Source organism: Furipterus horrens, unplaced genomic scaffold (assembly GCF_987537825.1).
Source record: "Furipterus horrens unplaced genomic scaffold, mFurHor1.1.pri manual_scaffold_1, whole genome shotgun sequence".
In the NCBI taxonomy this organism is placed as follows: domain Eukaryota; kingdom Metazoa; phylum Chordata; class Mammalia; order Chiroptera; family Furipteridae; genus Furipterus; species Furipterus horrens.
In genome coordinates this window covers 97803335-97820494 of record NW_028327171.1, presented here as the reverse complement: position 1 = coordinate 97820494, position 17160 = coordinate 97803335, and the positions used below count along the sequence as shown (strand labels likewise).

At 40.2% G+C, this 17160-nt stretch overlaps 1 protein-coding gene across 3 annotated transcripts in view; it reads left to right on the top strand.

The window, feature by feature from the left end:
- The first annotated feature begins 6422 nt into the window (after window positions 1-6422).
- Window positions 6423-17160, top strand: part of DRD3 (dopamine receptor D3) — a 38447-nt gene continuing 27709 nt past the window's right edge. For all 3 annotated transcript variants that reach the window (XM_090264268.1, XM_090264189.1, XM_090264140.1), the window contains exon 1: window positions 6423-6714. In XM_090264268.1, coding sequence (XP_090120394.1) covers window positions 6445-6714 — 270 coding nt within the window. In that variant the 5' untranslated portion in view covers window positions 6423-6444. The remainder of the gene's footprint in view (window positions 6715-17160) is intronic.

Sequence of the window (17160 nt, the reverse complement as noted above, 5' to 3'; positions counted from 1 at the left end):
GTTAAATTATTCTGTCAATTGTGTTTTAAATTGCACTGCTTTCTATTAACCCCTTGTGGTATCAATTTGTTGATCCGTTCCTTCTACTGAACCAATCATCTTCACACCCACCGAAAGCTAGAACGGCAATTAAACGGAGGAAGATGAAGAACTTAAAGCATAGAAGTAAAGATGGTGGGAAAGTGCAATTAAAAAGAGCACTGAGGGGGAAACACACATTTGCTAAAAAGCCTAGCACGGAGCAGATAGACAGGGGCACAGAGGGAAGAGTAGAGAGAGCAGGTAGAAAACGGATCCTTCGTGTGTCTACTACACCTCTTTCAGCACCAAGGACAGAAGCTCCGAGGGGCTGCCTCCTGCCACATTCGATTTAGGGTCGCTCTCAAATCCTCTAGAGAAAACGGATGCATTCGAAAGCTGCTATGACACATGCATTAAGGTCTATTAGGGAAGCTGGGAAAGCAGCACACAAGTGATTTCACCTCAGAGGCAAAAATGGGTGATTTTCTTTCTGTTTATTTCCACAGTTTCTGTGTCGTGAGAAAGGCAAAGTTTGCTTTGCTTGGGCATGTCCGCGGTCAGTAAATGGCTACAGGAGCTGAGGTGCCTAAACTTTACAGTCTCCAGAAATCAAAAGAAATTTTCAGGGTAAGTAATTTTTCTTGTTTCTACTTTAATATGCTGTGTTTTCTTGGAAGATTATTTAATCATTTTGGGGTTCTGTAGTTCTCTAAGAATATGCACTAAAACTCTGTACCTTCTCTTACTTAAAAATCTGAAACCCTGAGTTAACTGTTTTATTTTTTCTCATTTTGGGGGCAATATAAATCTGTTCTCTTTTTTTCCCAAACAATTAGATTTTCGTGGGCCCTAGTAGTGACACCATTAAAAGAAGGAAAATAAGAAACTGTTAATATTCCTGTGGTTTGTATGAAAGCTGATTGTATTCTTTGAAACAGTTTTACTTAATTGTAAGGATCTGTTTTTCTAAATGCCCACAATTCAGCACCCTGGTAATCCAGGACTGAAGGTTTGGAGAGACACTGTTTCCAATGGTCTATTTAAAGCAAGGCTGTTTCTGAGTCAGAATTCAATTATTCCCAACAGAGATATGTAGTACTTGAGATGATGATTGTGTATGTTTTCTTTAATGATGGCATATAACCTTGGGACTATTGTTGTTGTTTAATTGTGGGACTTTCATTACTTACTGTAGCTTATTGGATCAATGGAAGTTGTTGCAATTAGGCATTTGTTCCAGTTCATGTATTTAGTTTAATCAAATACTATTAAAATGCATGCACAAATAATAATGCTGCAATAGCAAAGTGAAACTTGAATTACAAACTTATACTACCTATTTGTTTGTACTTTATAAGTGAAGCCTTTTGCTTACTAATACTGAAAGATCAGTAAGATGTCCATCCTTGGATAAAAGTAAAGAATTGTTGTTTGATGCTACATTGATTGGATCTCTTATAGCCAAAGAGAAGCAGATACAATATAAGAAAGAGTCTTACTCAGACACTTGTTTATTTATAACTGAACATTCTTAAGGGTCTGGATGATTAGCAGTGAGCAGGGCTGTTGAACAAAGAAAATTCTGACAGCACCCAAATGAATATCTGATATTAAAGTATCTATACAGAAGGCTTCTTATTATGAAATATGAATTCAAGCAAATACCAAATAGGCTGTACTCAATATTTAAATTCAGTTTCTAATGTATTAAAGTTTGTCATCAATTAATATTTATTCTTTGATTGACTGATACACTGAGTTCCCAGTTTTAACTCTGATTAGAATGATAGGATGTTCAGTCCTTAGAGGTTGTGATGAAAAGTGAGGATGCTCTGCTTAACTGAGCAGGTTTAATTAGGAAAAAAAGTGTATTACCTTAGCTATGAGATCTCAGTACCCAGCTATGGTTTTTCTCTGTACATTTGCCAATGATGTAAATGTGACCAAATATATAAATATGCTATGTATTTCAATGCACTGTGAATATTCATTAGGAAAATAAACTAGACTCTAATTTCCAAGAATAAAATGCCACACAAATGCTAAAGACTACCTCTAATAATAATGACAATGTAACTCCCACTCTTTCCACGTGCAGGGTGCACCTGCATCAACTTCACTGAGCTAGTTCAGGGGACTCGCACTAGATACTCTTAAAGTGGGAGGTTTTTAAATTAGTCCTCATTTCAGGTTTGTCTCCCTCACTGCAATAGTGAAATATGTAGTTAAGACCATAAACTCTGTCCAGAAACAAAGAGCTCTTGGTCTGAATCAGCTCCATTATTTAACGTCAACTTCACTCTCAGCATAGACACATTAAATAAGTCATGAGTTTGGGATTCAGGGAAACTGCAGATCAAAGCTGGGCTCAACATAGCCCCTTACACATTGTGTAATCTTGAAAAAGATACTGAACCCTCTATCTCTCAGCTTTTTCATCTATCAAAGAAAGATATCAACATCTATTCTCAGGACTGCTATAAATATTAAAATGAGATAATATGTATAAAGTACTAGTGTTTGGCACACAACAGCAGCCAGAAGTGGTAGTGACTACTGTTTTCAGAAGGAGGTCAAAAACTAAAAGTGTTTGAGTTTTTTTGTTTGCTTGTTTGTTTGTGTTTTGTTTTGTTTTTTTAACTCAATGACCTTAAGGAAAAATAAAAATTAATTACAACCTGTAAATCTTAATAAGTATCTTCCTAACAAACTCAGTGGGCCCTGGTATGGAACCAGCTGCTACAGAGGCACCACACAAGTGTTTCAGGCAGGCTGTATGGAGCTCAGAACTTAGATATTAAATATCAGCAAAGCAGGGCGTACAGCATAGCTGATGGGGGCCTGACCGCTGTCTGCCCCTCTGCTTTTTAAAACAGATTATGTTTGCTCTCTAAAAGATACTAAAATAAACTATAAAGATCAAGATTAGTTAACACTTTTTAAGAAATTGAAAGGGTAGTTAAAATTTGTAATTGGTGTTATATATAATGAATCCAAAAAAGTAAAACCAGCAGAAATCCTCTAGTCCTTGTCATCCTCACTTTTTCACCTTCCATCCACCCTTAACTGCTAACACTCTTTCTGAGGTCATCAGCGATCTCGTAATTTCCAAGACCCTTAGACGCTCTGCAGTTGTGCCTCATTTGATGACCCCTTTACCTACTCTCACTTTTCCTTTAACAATAAAGATGCAATATTTCAAGTGCTACATGCCAGACATTATGTTGTAGCCATGATTCTCAATGGGGAGAGAAATTTTGCCCCACAAAGGACAATTGAGAATGTCTGGAGACATTTTTGGTTGTCACAATTTAGGAGATGGGGAGCGCTACTGGCACCTAGCAAGTAAATGTCAGGGATGCTGCTAATCATCCAGTGGATGCACAAAAAAAAGCCCCACAACCAATTGTCAATAGTTACAAGCCTTTGCATATATAATTTTATTTGATTATTATAATAACCCTGTGGAGTGGATATGATTATTCTCATTTTGCTGATGAGGAAACCAGGCTATCATTATAAATTAGTTAGAGAATGATTATCAAGTTAATGAATTCTCTAGGCTCTCTGTTTCTCCTACTTTAGACCAGATGACAATCTGTTAGCATATCCATCAGAGGGAGAAAGAAAGGAGAAAGGCAAGGTGAGCTTTGTGTTATATAAGCAATGCTGGTTTAAAAGAAAAATCTAAGGAGAGAGGAAGTTGAAACAGTTAGCAGAGAGATGGGGAGTAATCTAGCGTCTTACTCATTTTCCACTTTCATCTCCCACACCCGCAGCTCATCAGGAACTGCCGCACAACCAAGGCTCAGCCCCACCTGCTGCTACACAGAATCAAAGACTGGAGACAGTACAATGCAAAATAAACAAAAAATCAGAAATCTATGTAACCGTGGTTCCAGCATCAGGCTCAGAATTGATTTTCAGACTTGAAGGTCTTCGTTCATATAATTAGTCATTGACATTCAGCTGTACTATTTCTAATTAGCTGTCAAACCTTGGAAGAGTAAAATGTCCAGCAAGATAGTAACAAATATCCCAAGGGTTCCTCTTCTTTCTTACCTGACAAATGAGAAGAGGCTAAGACAGTAGCCAACTGTAGACCCCCAAGAAAGAGTGATTTCTGGCCACTGCTTCCCAAGTCACAGAAGGAAAGGCTTTCTGGACCTGAGCCTGCCTCAAAGGTGAAAATATCCTCGAACAGTTGAAAGCATGTAGTTTTCCAAAAGCTCTTGGCAGCAGTACTGCTATCTCCAGGATAGTGGCTGTCCTTCCCCAAATAATGAGGAAATTATAATTATTATCAAAAATTATTATTATGCTTTCAAATATATTGATTGCAAACAGTGTGCCAAAATAAAGAACAATTTTTTAAATTGTCTGAATTCAATCCAAGTCAGTCTCCCCTTACAATCATTTGTTCATTTTAACACTTACACATTGCAGGCTGAAATATTTCAAAATGAGGTACAAAATGACAGCCATGATTAGGCCAATCTCTTAATCAAAGAAGAGCTGTGGATATCAAAAGTGAGAGTAAATTCTGGCCACCAAGCCAGCCTCTACCTCTGCCAGGGCCTGGAACCAGAGTTCCCATGGAGACCCACACACTCCATGTCCAAATATTTTAGTCGTAACCAACAAACCACCAAATAAAATGTTTAATCCTCTGCCTTGATAATCTGAAATACCAGGTTTGAATTTGAATTTAGCATTCCTGGGCCCTTAATAGTTCCATATAAAATGTGAGAGTGCAGGAGAAGTTGCCCCCCATGCCCATCCTGTCCCAGGACACAGATTATAGCAACCAGTCTCTCTCTCTCTCTCTGTCTCTCTCTCTGTCTCTCTCTCTGTCTCTCTCTGTCTCTCTCTCTGTCTCTCTCTCTCTCTCTGTCTCTCTCTCTCTGTCTCTCTCTGTGTCTCTCTCTCTCTCTCTCTCTCTCTCTCTCTCTCTCTCTGTCTCTCTCTCTCTCTCTCCCTCCCCCCTCTCCTTCTCTTTCTCTCTCTCCCTCCCTTCCTCCCACCCTCCCTTCCTCTCTTTCTCTCTCATCAATAAAAACATATCCTTGGATGAGGATTTTTAAAATTTTTAGGTAATAAATTAGAAATAAACTGTGTGACTTACAACATGTCATTCATCTCTCTGGGTCTCAATTTCCCTGTTCGAAAAGTGAGGCTTTAGACTAGGCTGAGGGTGAAAACAGAGGGTGCGTGGGTCATTGGCTCCTAAATGAGGAATTTGGGCAGGGTGCAGGGAGGACTTCATAGAGCTTAAGCATTTCTCTAATTGGTAACCAATCTTTAAAACTTAGGTTTCAAATGAAATTCCACACATGGATTTTCTCTAAATGTAAAAACCACTATATTGCCTCTAGACTCCAACACTCTTGAGATTTTCTCTCCCAACGCTACCATGCCCTATGTAGATACAAGAGAGAGAAAGGGAGATTGAGGAAGTTAATAGAGACAGAGGGAGGCAGAGGAAAAGGCAAATAGGGGAAACAGAGGATGGAAGGGAGGAACTAAAGTCAGGAGTGGGAAACTAAGAGAAACAGACCAATAAAACAAAAAGAGCTAATGCTTATATAGCTTTCTAGGTGTCAGGTGTGGCTTTCAATGTCTTACATATAAAATAGCTCATTTAATCTTCACAAAACCCTATGGGGTGGGTTCCAACATGTCCCTCATTTTACAAAAGAGGAAAATAAAGCTCAGAGAGGTGCAGTGACATGCGCAAGGCCCTAGAGTCAGGAGGTGGTAGAGCTAGGATTCTAATTCTGCAACAGCTCTCCATCTTGCTCCAAGTCCAAGCCTGGTTCTTTCACAGCCCTGTACAACCTCTTGACCTCACACCCTTCCACACTGCCCCAGTCTCACTTAGTTCCAGCCACACTGGCCTCCCTGCTATCCCTTCTATATGTCAGCCCTTTTGTCTTTGTACCTGCTGTTCCTGTGCTTGGATAACACTTCCCCCAGAAATCTGCACAGTTGGCTCCCTCTGATGCTCGGCATTGACTCAGTTGTCATGTCCTCTTCGAGGGCTTGATGGCCCTAATTAAAAAGGGCACTCAGACACCCTACTCACACAATCCTCTCCCTTTCCTCACCCTCATCTCTGATTTACCATTCTCTAAAATATATATCATAATGAACATACTACATCTTTTATTTACCTTGTTCATTTGTCTTCTCCTCCTGAATGGAAGCTTCAAGACAGCAGGAATTTTTTTATCATCCTTTTGTTAATTGCTGTATTTCCAGTGCTTAGACCAGTGCCTGTCATATAGAAAGTACTCAGTAAATATTTGTTGAAGTCAAATATTTGCATTGAAGCAGCCCAGCTCCAAAGACACTGATTTCACCAACATTGTTTTCTGTCTTCTCCTAGAACACCTATTGAGGTCATTCCTCTCCCTCTGGGCTATGGTGCCACTAAGTCAGATGAGTGGCCACATCAACTCAACCTGTGTGGCAGACAACTCCACAGGGGCCAGCCAGACCCGCCCGCATGCCTACTATGCCCTGTCCTACTGTGCACTCATCCTTGCCATTGTCTTTGGCAATGGTCTGGTGTGTGTGGCTGTGCTGAGGGAACGGGCCCTGAAGACCACCACCAACTACCTGGTGGTGAGCCTGGCTGTGGCGGACTTGCTGGTGGCCACCTTAGTGATGCCCTGGGTGGTGTATCTGGAGGTAAGTGAACCCAGGTTTGGGCTGTCCATGTGACTGTGCTGTCTTCATCATCCCTGAGCTCCTGGGCTTCTGGGCGCAAATGCTTTTCGCTGTGATCTGGGGACTGGGGAAGGTAGGAGAGCTCCTGTCCTTCTATATTTCATGAGGAAACTGCAGGTCTTGAGAGCAGTCATTACCCAGCATCACTTGCCCACATCAGAACCAGGGAGCTGGGAATGAGTCTGTTCCCAGGTCTCCAGTATCCAGGTAACCAGACTTGAGTGATGGGACTCATCCTAAAAATGCAGCAAGTTTACTCTCTGTACCCGGCATGTCTCAAAGATGTGAGGGGTTCAGGGAGGCAGACCAATAAGCACCTTCATCAGTGTTTCTGTATGTAGGAGATGAGAATGTGCAGAAGGGATTCAGGACAAGGGTAGGGAGGGCAAAAGAAATTATAGGGAAAAAATTTAATGAATGAGGGGAAAAAAAACAGAGAAAGAATAGTCTGGAAATAGATCAGACTCCTTTCAATGGGTCAGTTACCCTCAGACTTGGTTCTTCCCACCTAGACATCAGCCCTCCACTGACTACCACTGAAGGAACAGACCAACCCTTCCGATTTATTTTTTTGATGCCTCCATTAATAGACCAGAGCCCTCACCAATCAGATAATGCAGCAGATCCTGGAGAATTCTTTTGCAGAGAAACATTTCTTAAATTTGACAGTATTTTCCTTCAAAAGTGAAAAGCATAGTTAGGAGGTAATAAAGAGAAAACATTCATTTGCTAACAGAGATATCAGGGTGCCTACCTATATCTGTTCAAGAAGTAGATATTCTTACTGGGAAAACATGCAATTTACTAAAGAGTATTCTTAAAGATACCTTAACATACTATTAATATTTCTTCTCTGCATGGTGTATCATTCTAAAAAGGTATCCAATGAAGGACAAAATGATGCTATGATTAAGAGAAATTAAAATTCATCAAATTAATATCTTAGTTAATATTAATAGTGAAGATGACAGTTAATTAAGTATGACATGTCACAGGAGTGCAAAAAGCTCGAACATAGACTGCCTAGGCTCGTTCTCACATTAAAGAATGACTGGGAACTAAAATTAGACTTATGATCTCAACAGGGAGACATAAAAGAAAGGAAATTAAAAAGATGAGGAAAATAAGAAAAACAACTAGAATGATTAGGAATGTATTTAACAGCTAAGACAGTGATTTTCAACCTTTTTAACCCCAGGGAACACATAAATTAATTACTAAAATTCTGAGGCACAACAAAAATACATTTTTTGCCAATCTCACAAAAAATAGGTATAATTTCAATTGATTTACCAAAATAATTATAATAGTAATTACGTGCCCTTTCTGCTCCAAAGAGACTTTTAAAAAAGTAAGGTGCCTGTGCCCGTATATAAGGATTTCTGGTACCAAGAATTTAACCAATCAGAGGCAACCTTATTATGTGAAGAGACCAGTAAGATACAACTCTATTACATGACCCATGTATTTATGGATCAAGACAGGGCATTCACACCAGATGACTACTGTTGTGTTGGCTGTTGTCAATTTTTTAAAATTTGACAATCTAAGAGAAAAGAGGTCAGAGCTTCTGACTAAATAATCATTGAATATTATAAAAATCCTTGCAGCACAACGGTTGTAAATCACGGGACTAAGGGACTGCTCAGAGAAAAAAATATGCACTTATTGTTCTGATTTATGATAATCCTGATGGCAAAGGGTCTTGTAGTTATCTGGATTTTCTGTCAACCCAATTAGTCTGAGACAGCCTCTAAGTCAGAGACTATGTCTCTGTTCTTTTTGTCCTGTAGTCCAAACACACTACCTGGCACATAATATGTGTTAAATAAATACTTGATATATATGCTTGATTAAATGAATCTGTTCAGCAATATCAGCATCAGATGGCCAATTCCTGCTTATATCAGTTGCTGCTGTATCTATTGTAAGAATGAACTATTTATTTTTACATTCAATAATAATGAGACTGAAAGAAATTAAAAGCATGTGATTTTCTTTTCAAAAGTAAGGCAAATTTTAGGTGCTATAACCTAGTGTGGATTAGTCAATAATTCATAACACCACCATCCCTCCACCAAAGTGTTTCTGTCCATCCCTATACCTTACAAGGATTCTTAAGTCTTCTGGAAAAATGAACCTCAGAAACAAATGCAGGAAAAGAACTTTCAGTCTAATAAACATTTTAATTGCCTCTGAAATAAAAGCAAGCTTTTCATGTCTGTCACAAAGTCATTCAGGCCCACTCGCCGGCTGTCCATTTGTGATAGCTTCCAGGACTCTGGATGGACCATATTGGAAAATCTCTGTAGATATTGGTATAAATGAACATTGGGACTTTCCATACTAGGTACCGTGCCAACCCTTTCTAGCCACACCTGCCAATAAAGATAATGCCCCCTTCTACCGCTAAGCTTGAAGAACAACTGAGTCTACAGTGGGCAGGCATGAATCTTGCCAAAGGCTTGATGAACCCTCTGCAGTTTGGATCTATGTGTTTTCCCCTATAAAAAGAATTCAGATGGAGCTCTTGCCTCTGTCCAAATATGCCCTCTGTCCAAAAGGTTATTTGATGTATGTGTTCAGTACTCAAGAGCATGGTCAAATAAGTCTACAATCATATCAAGATTTGAGGCAGCAGAGACACCTCTCCACTAAAGAATGGGCTTTAGCACCTTGATTTGGCCCTTCCCGCTTGCTTCAAGGCTATAATCAATGCAACTTAATATCTCTGCATCACTTTTTACAACAGTCCACTCAGGGTCTATCTCAATAAAAGATAGAATATGACTTAAATTAGCCATCATTAACAGAGGACCAGTTAGAGTATTTGAAGTTTCAAGTCCAAAGAACCGCATCTCCTCATTCCACCCCAATATATTTTTTTCTTAGTCTTAAATGCTTGCCTGATTTCTGTGGATCTCAGGAGCAGATGGGGTACCTTAACAAGAGAAGAGGACTTTGAGCCTTTATGGGTCTTTAAAGGGACTGTGAATATATAAATCCATGTGTCTCAGAGAAGGTCAAAACATTACTCTCACTGCCCTGTCCTAATGATGGCACAGTTTGAGTAGCTGGTCTAGTAAGGGCATGATTATACACAAGAGCTCCCTTGGAAATGGAGAAGGATGCAGTGTTGACCACAAAGACTGCTGTAAGCTTGAGGACCCTGGAGATGACAGGACAGAAATAAGAAGAACATCATATGGGGGCCAAATTAGCTGCCCAATTTACAGCTTCCTGTGTTTGATTTGAATACATCCAACTTCTTTGAAAGGAATATTTGCTCCTATTGGCCAGATACCTTCCTTCAAAGGAAAATTGACACCAGTATGTATGAGTTAGAAATGTTTGGGCTATAAATTTGGAAAATCTGACTCACTGGCTTCAACAAACAAGTTACTTTTCTCACATAACTAGAATTCTGGATGAAGACACTAGTTGATGGTTCAACTGCCCCAAGGTGACATCAAGAACCAGACTGTTCCATCCTTTCTGTTCCCCATCTTTGGCAAACTGGCTTACTTCCTCATGCTACTCACAGGGTGGCTACCATAGCCCCAACATCACAACTGTGTTCAAAATAGGATAGGTGGGGCAGCAGGAAAAAAAAAAAAAAAGCCATTTCCATGAAGTGGCTCAAAACTTCTCCCTAAGGGACTTCACTTAAGTCTCATTAGCCGAAGTGAATCATAAAGTCACTTTTCGATGCAAGGGAGGATAGAAAGAAAGAGTGAAAATGGTGGATTTTATCCAAAAAAGATGTGGAGATGAGGAATTTCTCTGAAGTAGACAATAAAATGTCACAGATCACATAACATCATGCTTCTGATGGAATCAGTGGGATGACTCTTATTCTAACGCAGAGTTATTCTATGAGAAAGACTCAGAAATTGGAGTCAAAAGATGTGGGAATTAAGTGACTAAAATGGAGGTGACAGCTGTACTTTTCTTATATGCATTAGGCTCAACTGTCATCAGCTGAGGAAGTGTTTTGATAACTAAAAAGTGTAATCTATAAATATCTCAGTTAAGACACTTTTAGTTGTAGTAAAAGAAAATTGAACTCCAAAATTTGACTTAAACAGTAAACAGAATGAATTGGCTCTCACATCAGGAACTTTAAAAGTCTTGGTAACATGGATGCAGGCACAGCCAGAACAGGGGTCCATCTCATTTCTCTACAACTCTCTCATCTCTGTCTCTTTCCATACATTGGCTTTATCCATAGGCATAGGGTAAGCAATGAGCCTCACATGCACAACATGAGCAACAGAGAAAATCTGTGTCCCCAAACTTATAGTAGATGCATCAGTACGTACTTTGACTGGACTGGCTTATGGCACATGATTTTCTCTGAGCTAATCACTGAATAGAAAAGTTAGTTTAGCAAAAATAGGTTTCTTCCATGGAACACATCAACTGCTCAGGAATCTCATGGGTTCCCAGTAGAATCCAAAGGCTATTGGAAGGAGGGATGAGTCCAGTCAGCAAGTAAGCACCATGGTGGCTTTCATTGTTATCATTATCACCATTAAGGCATGCAGGAACCTGGGCTTGGACAATATATAAAGGTGAACAAGTAGCAACCACTCACTGACCCTCTTCAGTTTTCTCTGTCCTGAGGCCTGGCAGAGAAATGTATGATAAAAACCATGCAGGTGACCTCAGCATAGTTATATACCATAGAACCCTGGCCTGGTTGTCTTTTTAATTCTGTTTGCAGCAGTTTCTCAAAAACTCTTTTCTGTGCTATACCAAATAGCTCTAGTTCATATTCCTTCTCAAGTTTTTAATTTCCTACTTTAGAAGCTACAGTCTGTTTACAACTTTCCTCTCCAGGCACAACCATCCCATTTTGTTCCACTCAGTTCACCTTTTGTGATATTTAATGCACTTATATCAGGACAGAAAGGCAACATAAACAGCTAGGGGAACATTTGAAATACTAAACTCAGAGTACTTGGGTCCCTATGTGGGCAGGAGAAGACTCAAGGGTTAAGCAATGTAGACAAGCAGAGAAGAGCAGGGTGGATTCAAGCAGGAAAACTCACCACAGAGAGAGTGAAAGAGCAGCACCGTTTGGGGAGAGAGGAGTTTTGGGCCTTGTAATGTTGAAAATTAGAAATAAAGGAGAGTCCACATTTTGAATGTGTTTCTCCATGACTTTTTATGCACTCAAAATATGGTCTGTTGGATTTATCCCAGATCTACCAAACCGGAATTTCCAGGAGTGGCCTTGGAAATGTATACTAATTATAACCAGTCGCCCACCCAGCCCCAGCCCTATCTCTACCCTAAGTGATTTGCAGCCAGCCAGCCAGCTATCTGCTACAAACTGACATTTAGGAACCACTAATCTGTAGAAACCCCATTTCACAGATGAAGAAATTGGAATTCAGAAAAGTAAACCCCCTGTCTTACCCCACAGCAAGCCCCTTCTGTGCAAACAAATAAATAAATAAATCTCAAATGTGGCAAACAAAAATGAAATGAAGAGGCTAATTTGAAAAGTAATTCCATCTTTGCTCCTTGGCTATCCCCCCAAAGAAACTAAAAATCCATTCTTTAGAGTAAGAATTCTTAATCTGGGGAGTCCATCAACTTGGATGTAAATAAAATTACTTCCTTATTTTCACAAAGCTGAAATGTAGCACTTCCATCAATTTCAAATGTAATCATCAACCCGCAGCAGAAGAAATCCTAATGTTACCAGTAGATATCCATATATTAATATTTTCCAATTGCCTTACAGTTGTTGCATACACCTTGAAATACCACTTACATTCATCAGTACTTTGAAATTATAGGAATTTTGGACCTGCCACTAAGTCTTGTCATTTACTGTACTGCATTATTAAAGAAGCACATATATTTAAAATACTTTGGTAACTATACTTCAATATAATTGGCACCTTTTGTGATTCATGCACTTCTGAGAAGGGAACTAAGGAGAAAGGCTCCCATGGAACAAAGAATGCTCAAGGAGTCCTGCTTTAGGACAACCATTTCTGAAGATAATGCCCCCTGCCCCGCACCCCTCCACACACACCCCCTCCCCACAGATACGCTGTTTCCCACACTTCCCAGGCATAGGAATCATTGGAGTGACTTATTATTCTGAGTGGGGTCTGAGAATCATTTTGTTTAGCAAAAGCCTCAAGTGATTTGGGAAATGCTGCCTTATAATCAGTAAATTTGGGAAATGCTGCCATAGACTATCTGTTGAAAATTCAATAGCCAATTTCTGTACCTGAAGACACTTTCTTGCTTACTCCCACCTTCTGTATTGCCAAAGGGAGTTAGTAACATTCATTAGCAAGTGCAAGTGACACCACCTGGCTGCTGTATAATTCTAAAGTGAGTTATTCATTAGACTTTAGGGGAAAGGTAGAATCATGTCTCTGAAGAGCCTTAAATCAATCAGATTCTTCTTGTTTCTTTTTTCTGCTTTAATTTCAAAAATCACTTTACCTTTCAAGTTCTCTCAACACTTCCTACTTACCTCGCTGTCAGCACCTATCGCATTGTATTATAGTTATTTTCTTAGCATCTATCTCTTGGGCCCTCAGTTCACCCTCACTCATTCATACACATCTCCTAACATGGACACACTAGGTTCTGAGGCCCTGGGGACAAATTCATTTCAGTACACCTACCCAAGCAAAGTATCAGGCATATAATGGACACTCAATAAATATGGGCTATATGGGTAGATGGATGAACAAAAACAACTCTTTTGTGTTATTAGAATGAAGTTAAATTGTACACTTCCCAGAAGCAGAGTGTTAAGGTCCTGACTTTTGAGAGTCATGGTGAATATCAGGGGTTTGATATGCCAGCTCCTATTACCAGCTATGTATTCTTAGCTAAATTACTCAACCCTTTTCAGTCACCATTTTGTTATAGAAATATTGGAAATAATATGTACCTCATTGGGTTGCTCTGAGTGTTACATGTTCTTGGCCCTTTATCCACCCCTTCCTGTTATTTACTCTGTGTGTTGGACTCCAGCAACAAGAAGTATTTCCATTGCACATCCCGCCAACCAGAGACTCATTTCCATGAGTAAGCTCTGGGAAAGGCTTGCTGATGGCAGCTTAGTGGGAATTACTATAATCAGCCAATCAGATTGTTTTCTTCTTGTCAATTAGTGGAAATCAAGGAGAGAATGGAAATTTTGATGGCAGAATTGGAGAATAAAGGAAAAGATAGCCAGAATAGGGAGGCAGAATTGAGAGCTGAAAGCCAGGGGACAGTTTGAGGGCTTTGGCCCACAGGAGCTGAAGAAACAGGTTACCAAGGAAACCTGCCCAGCATGTACTTTCTCTAGGCCCCAAAGTCAGCAGCCTCCACTGCTTTCTGCAACCCTAAGACAGAGGCAATCAGGAGGGTATCTCTTTTTCTAGAAAGGAGATGATGCATTCTGTCACACAAAAAGTCCTTGATGTGCGCAAGGTGATCTCCTTTCCCCTCATGTTCACGCATTTCCATCCCTTTTCAATAACTGCCCCCTCCTCACCTGACACTTTTTTATAGCAGGGCATGAAGCAACCTTCCCTCCAATGCCTTGCCTGCCCCTCGGAGCTGTGCCACCCCGGGCAAGGTGCTGAACCCCTCAGAAACTTAGTCTCTCTCTGTGATGAAAGCGACAGTGTTACTGGACAGGGGCCTGGCCTTGAGTGGGTCTGCCTAGGGCCAGCTGTAGTGTGTAGGTTACTCTTGACTTCATGTAGGGAAGATTTCACAACCCAAGTCCAGGTGACCATGAGAGTATGTTTATTCAAACTGGGGACAGTGAAACAAGGAAGGGTTTAGCATAGAAGCAGCAACAGGAGAGCCTGGGCTGGGCCACCTTAGCTCACTAGGAAGTCAGAGAAGAGGGGGCTTTGGGGACAGGTTCAGGGGATTAGCCTGGGACAAGGGGCCAGCTGCCCATTGCCTTAGAGTTTAGGAGACATGAACTTGTGGGGAAAGAAGGATTGGGGGAGGCGGGAGAGGGGGAGGGGGGAGGAAGGAGAGAGGGGGAGAAGGAAATGATGCCAGCTGCTCCCCAGAGAGAGATCGTGGTTGCTGGGTCCTTTGTCTTGAGGCTCTTATCTCTGTCTTGCAGGTAGGAACCTTAGGGGAGGTCTCAGGGGAGGGTTTTAGTAGAATATTCATCAGTTTTCCAGCTGTGCCCCTTCAGGGTCATGGTCTCCACTGATTGGTCACTGGCAGGGCAGGGGGTCTTTAGCCGTTGCAATTGGTCCTGGTGTTTTTCTGGGCCTTGGAGCTAAAATACACCTGAGGCCTTGATGTTATCTCCAGGGAGGAAAAGCCAGGGAAGGAAATGTTATCCTGGAGGTGAGATCCTTGTTCACCCAGTTTTGCCCCCTGCCAGGCACCTAGGTGACAACTTGCACCTGGCTGTAAATTGCTGGGCCATTGTGTTAGGCTCTCTGTCTCAGTTTCCCTAATCCACTTGCCAAGAATTTTTCCTAGTTTCTCCCTATCCTGTCTCAACAGTATTCTCTCATAGGAATATAATCATCAATGGAGGCCAGGTATATAAAGTGCTTTGCAGAACAGCAAGACTCGGTAAGCCAGAGAAATACAAGTACCATATGATTTCCCTTATATGTGGAATCTAACGAATAAAATAAACCAACAAACAAAATAGAAACAGACTCATAGATAGAGAACAGACTGTCACAGGGAAGTGGGGTTGTGGGGCTGGGTGAAAAAGGTGAAGGGATTAAGCAAACACACACACACACAAACAACAACAACAACTCATGAACACAGACAACAGCATGGTATTATCAGAGGAAAAGGGGTTTGGGGGTAGAAGAAGGTAAAGGGGGGGATAAATGGTGATAGAAGGAGATATGACTTTGGGTGGTGAACACACAATATAAAATACAGATGATGTATTGTAGAATTGTACACTGAAATATATAATTTCATTAACCAATACCACCCCAATAAATTCAATAAAAAAATAAAAAGAAGAAAAAAGACTCAATAGGCATGCAGTAAATGCTAGGCTAGCTGTGAGTATTAACATCGATTGTCAGAGATCGTTCATTCTTTCAGAAAGACTTGCATGCCAGGCGCTGCTCTAGGAACTGAGGACATAGCAGCAAATAAGCACAAGTCCTTGCTCCTACGGACTGCATTAAGTAACAGTCATTTAATTTCCTATCAGATAAGTGTATATTTTGTCCTGAAAACCTGTAAGAATACATTCAGTAGAAAACAAATTCAGTTATCTGAATCTGAAGTTTTAAAACTCCAGAAATCCTGGAATGGGTCATGTGGGTCAGTGACCCATAACAGAGTAAGTTCTTCAATAAATGTTAGATTGTATTATTAATCATATTAGAATCTCATGATGATCACTAGTTACTTTATTTAAGAATGCCTTGCTTCTTCAATAATCTTATAAGTTTTTCAAGGACAGGGACTGAAGCACATTTTATAAAACCTCTTAAGACACATAGCATATACCCTCTTTCTATGAGCTCGGTATTAGGAGCTTCATGATTACTTGCTTCATGGATGGATGAACGAGTGAGTGAGTGAGTTTCTGTTGTTCTAAATAAACTCTCTGATCTACTTTGCATCTTCAATACACAGACACTCACAATTTGGAGGGAAACATGTTTTTTCCTCAATTTAAGATATAAATTACATAATAGATGTATGTGAAAATGAGAGTAGTATATAAAACTCAACTTTTTGCAAGAAGCTTTCACAACAAACAACCATCTTATGTAATGAGCAAAACCATTTTTTATTCTTCTTGCTCCTTTAAATCATTGTGTTACTATGACTATACAGATCCCTTTTTAGAAGTTTTTCATTCTATGAATTCCTAAAAATTCATATTAGATCTTTATGTTTGAACTTCTCATTGTTGCTTTTAAACAAAATATCTTTGCTCAGAATTTCTCAAATATAGTGATAAAATCAAATGCCACAGCACCATCTTTAAGCACCGTCATTTCAACAATGTCTTTTTTCTTTGAGAAGCTACTTCAGAGGCAACTGTACCTATTTTTCACTCTCCCTTCCTCTTAATTAACCACTGAGGCTGCCCAGCAAGGACACGCAGCTACAGCCAGGGACACCGAGCTTCACAGGGTCTCCTTGAGAGCCATGATCCCAAGAAAGGCGGCCCCACAGGCAGGAAGCTGGCAAGTGAACAAGAACCTTGGGCCCAAGACTGGCATTTGTGGACATTCTGAGGTGGCAGTCCCCCTGACAGATCTCTCTGGTGCCATAGGTTATATAAAAAAAAAAATTTTAATAAAATAGAAATGTGCCAGAATATAAATTAAATTGCCTTATTCCTGACTTTTTTCAAGTGTTACTGGAAGTTCTGGAGCTTGAGACACACACGTAAATGAGTGAGACCAGGAC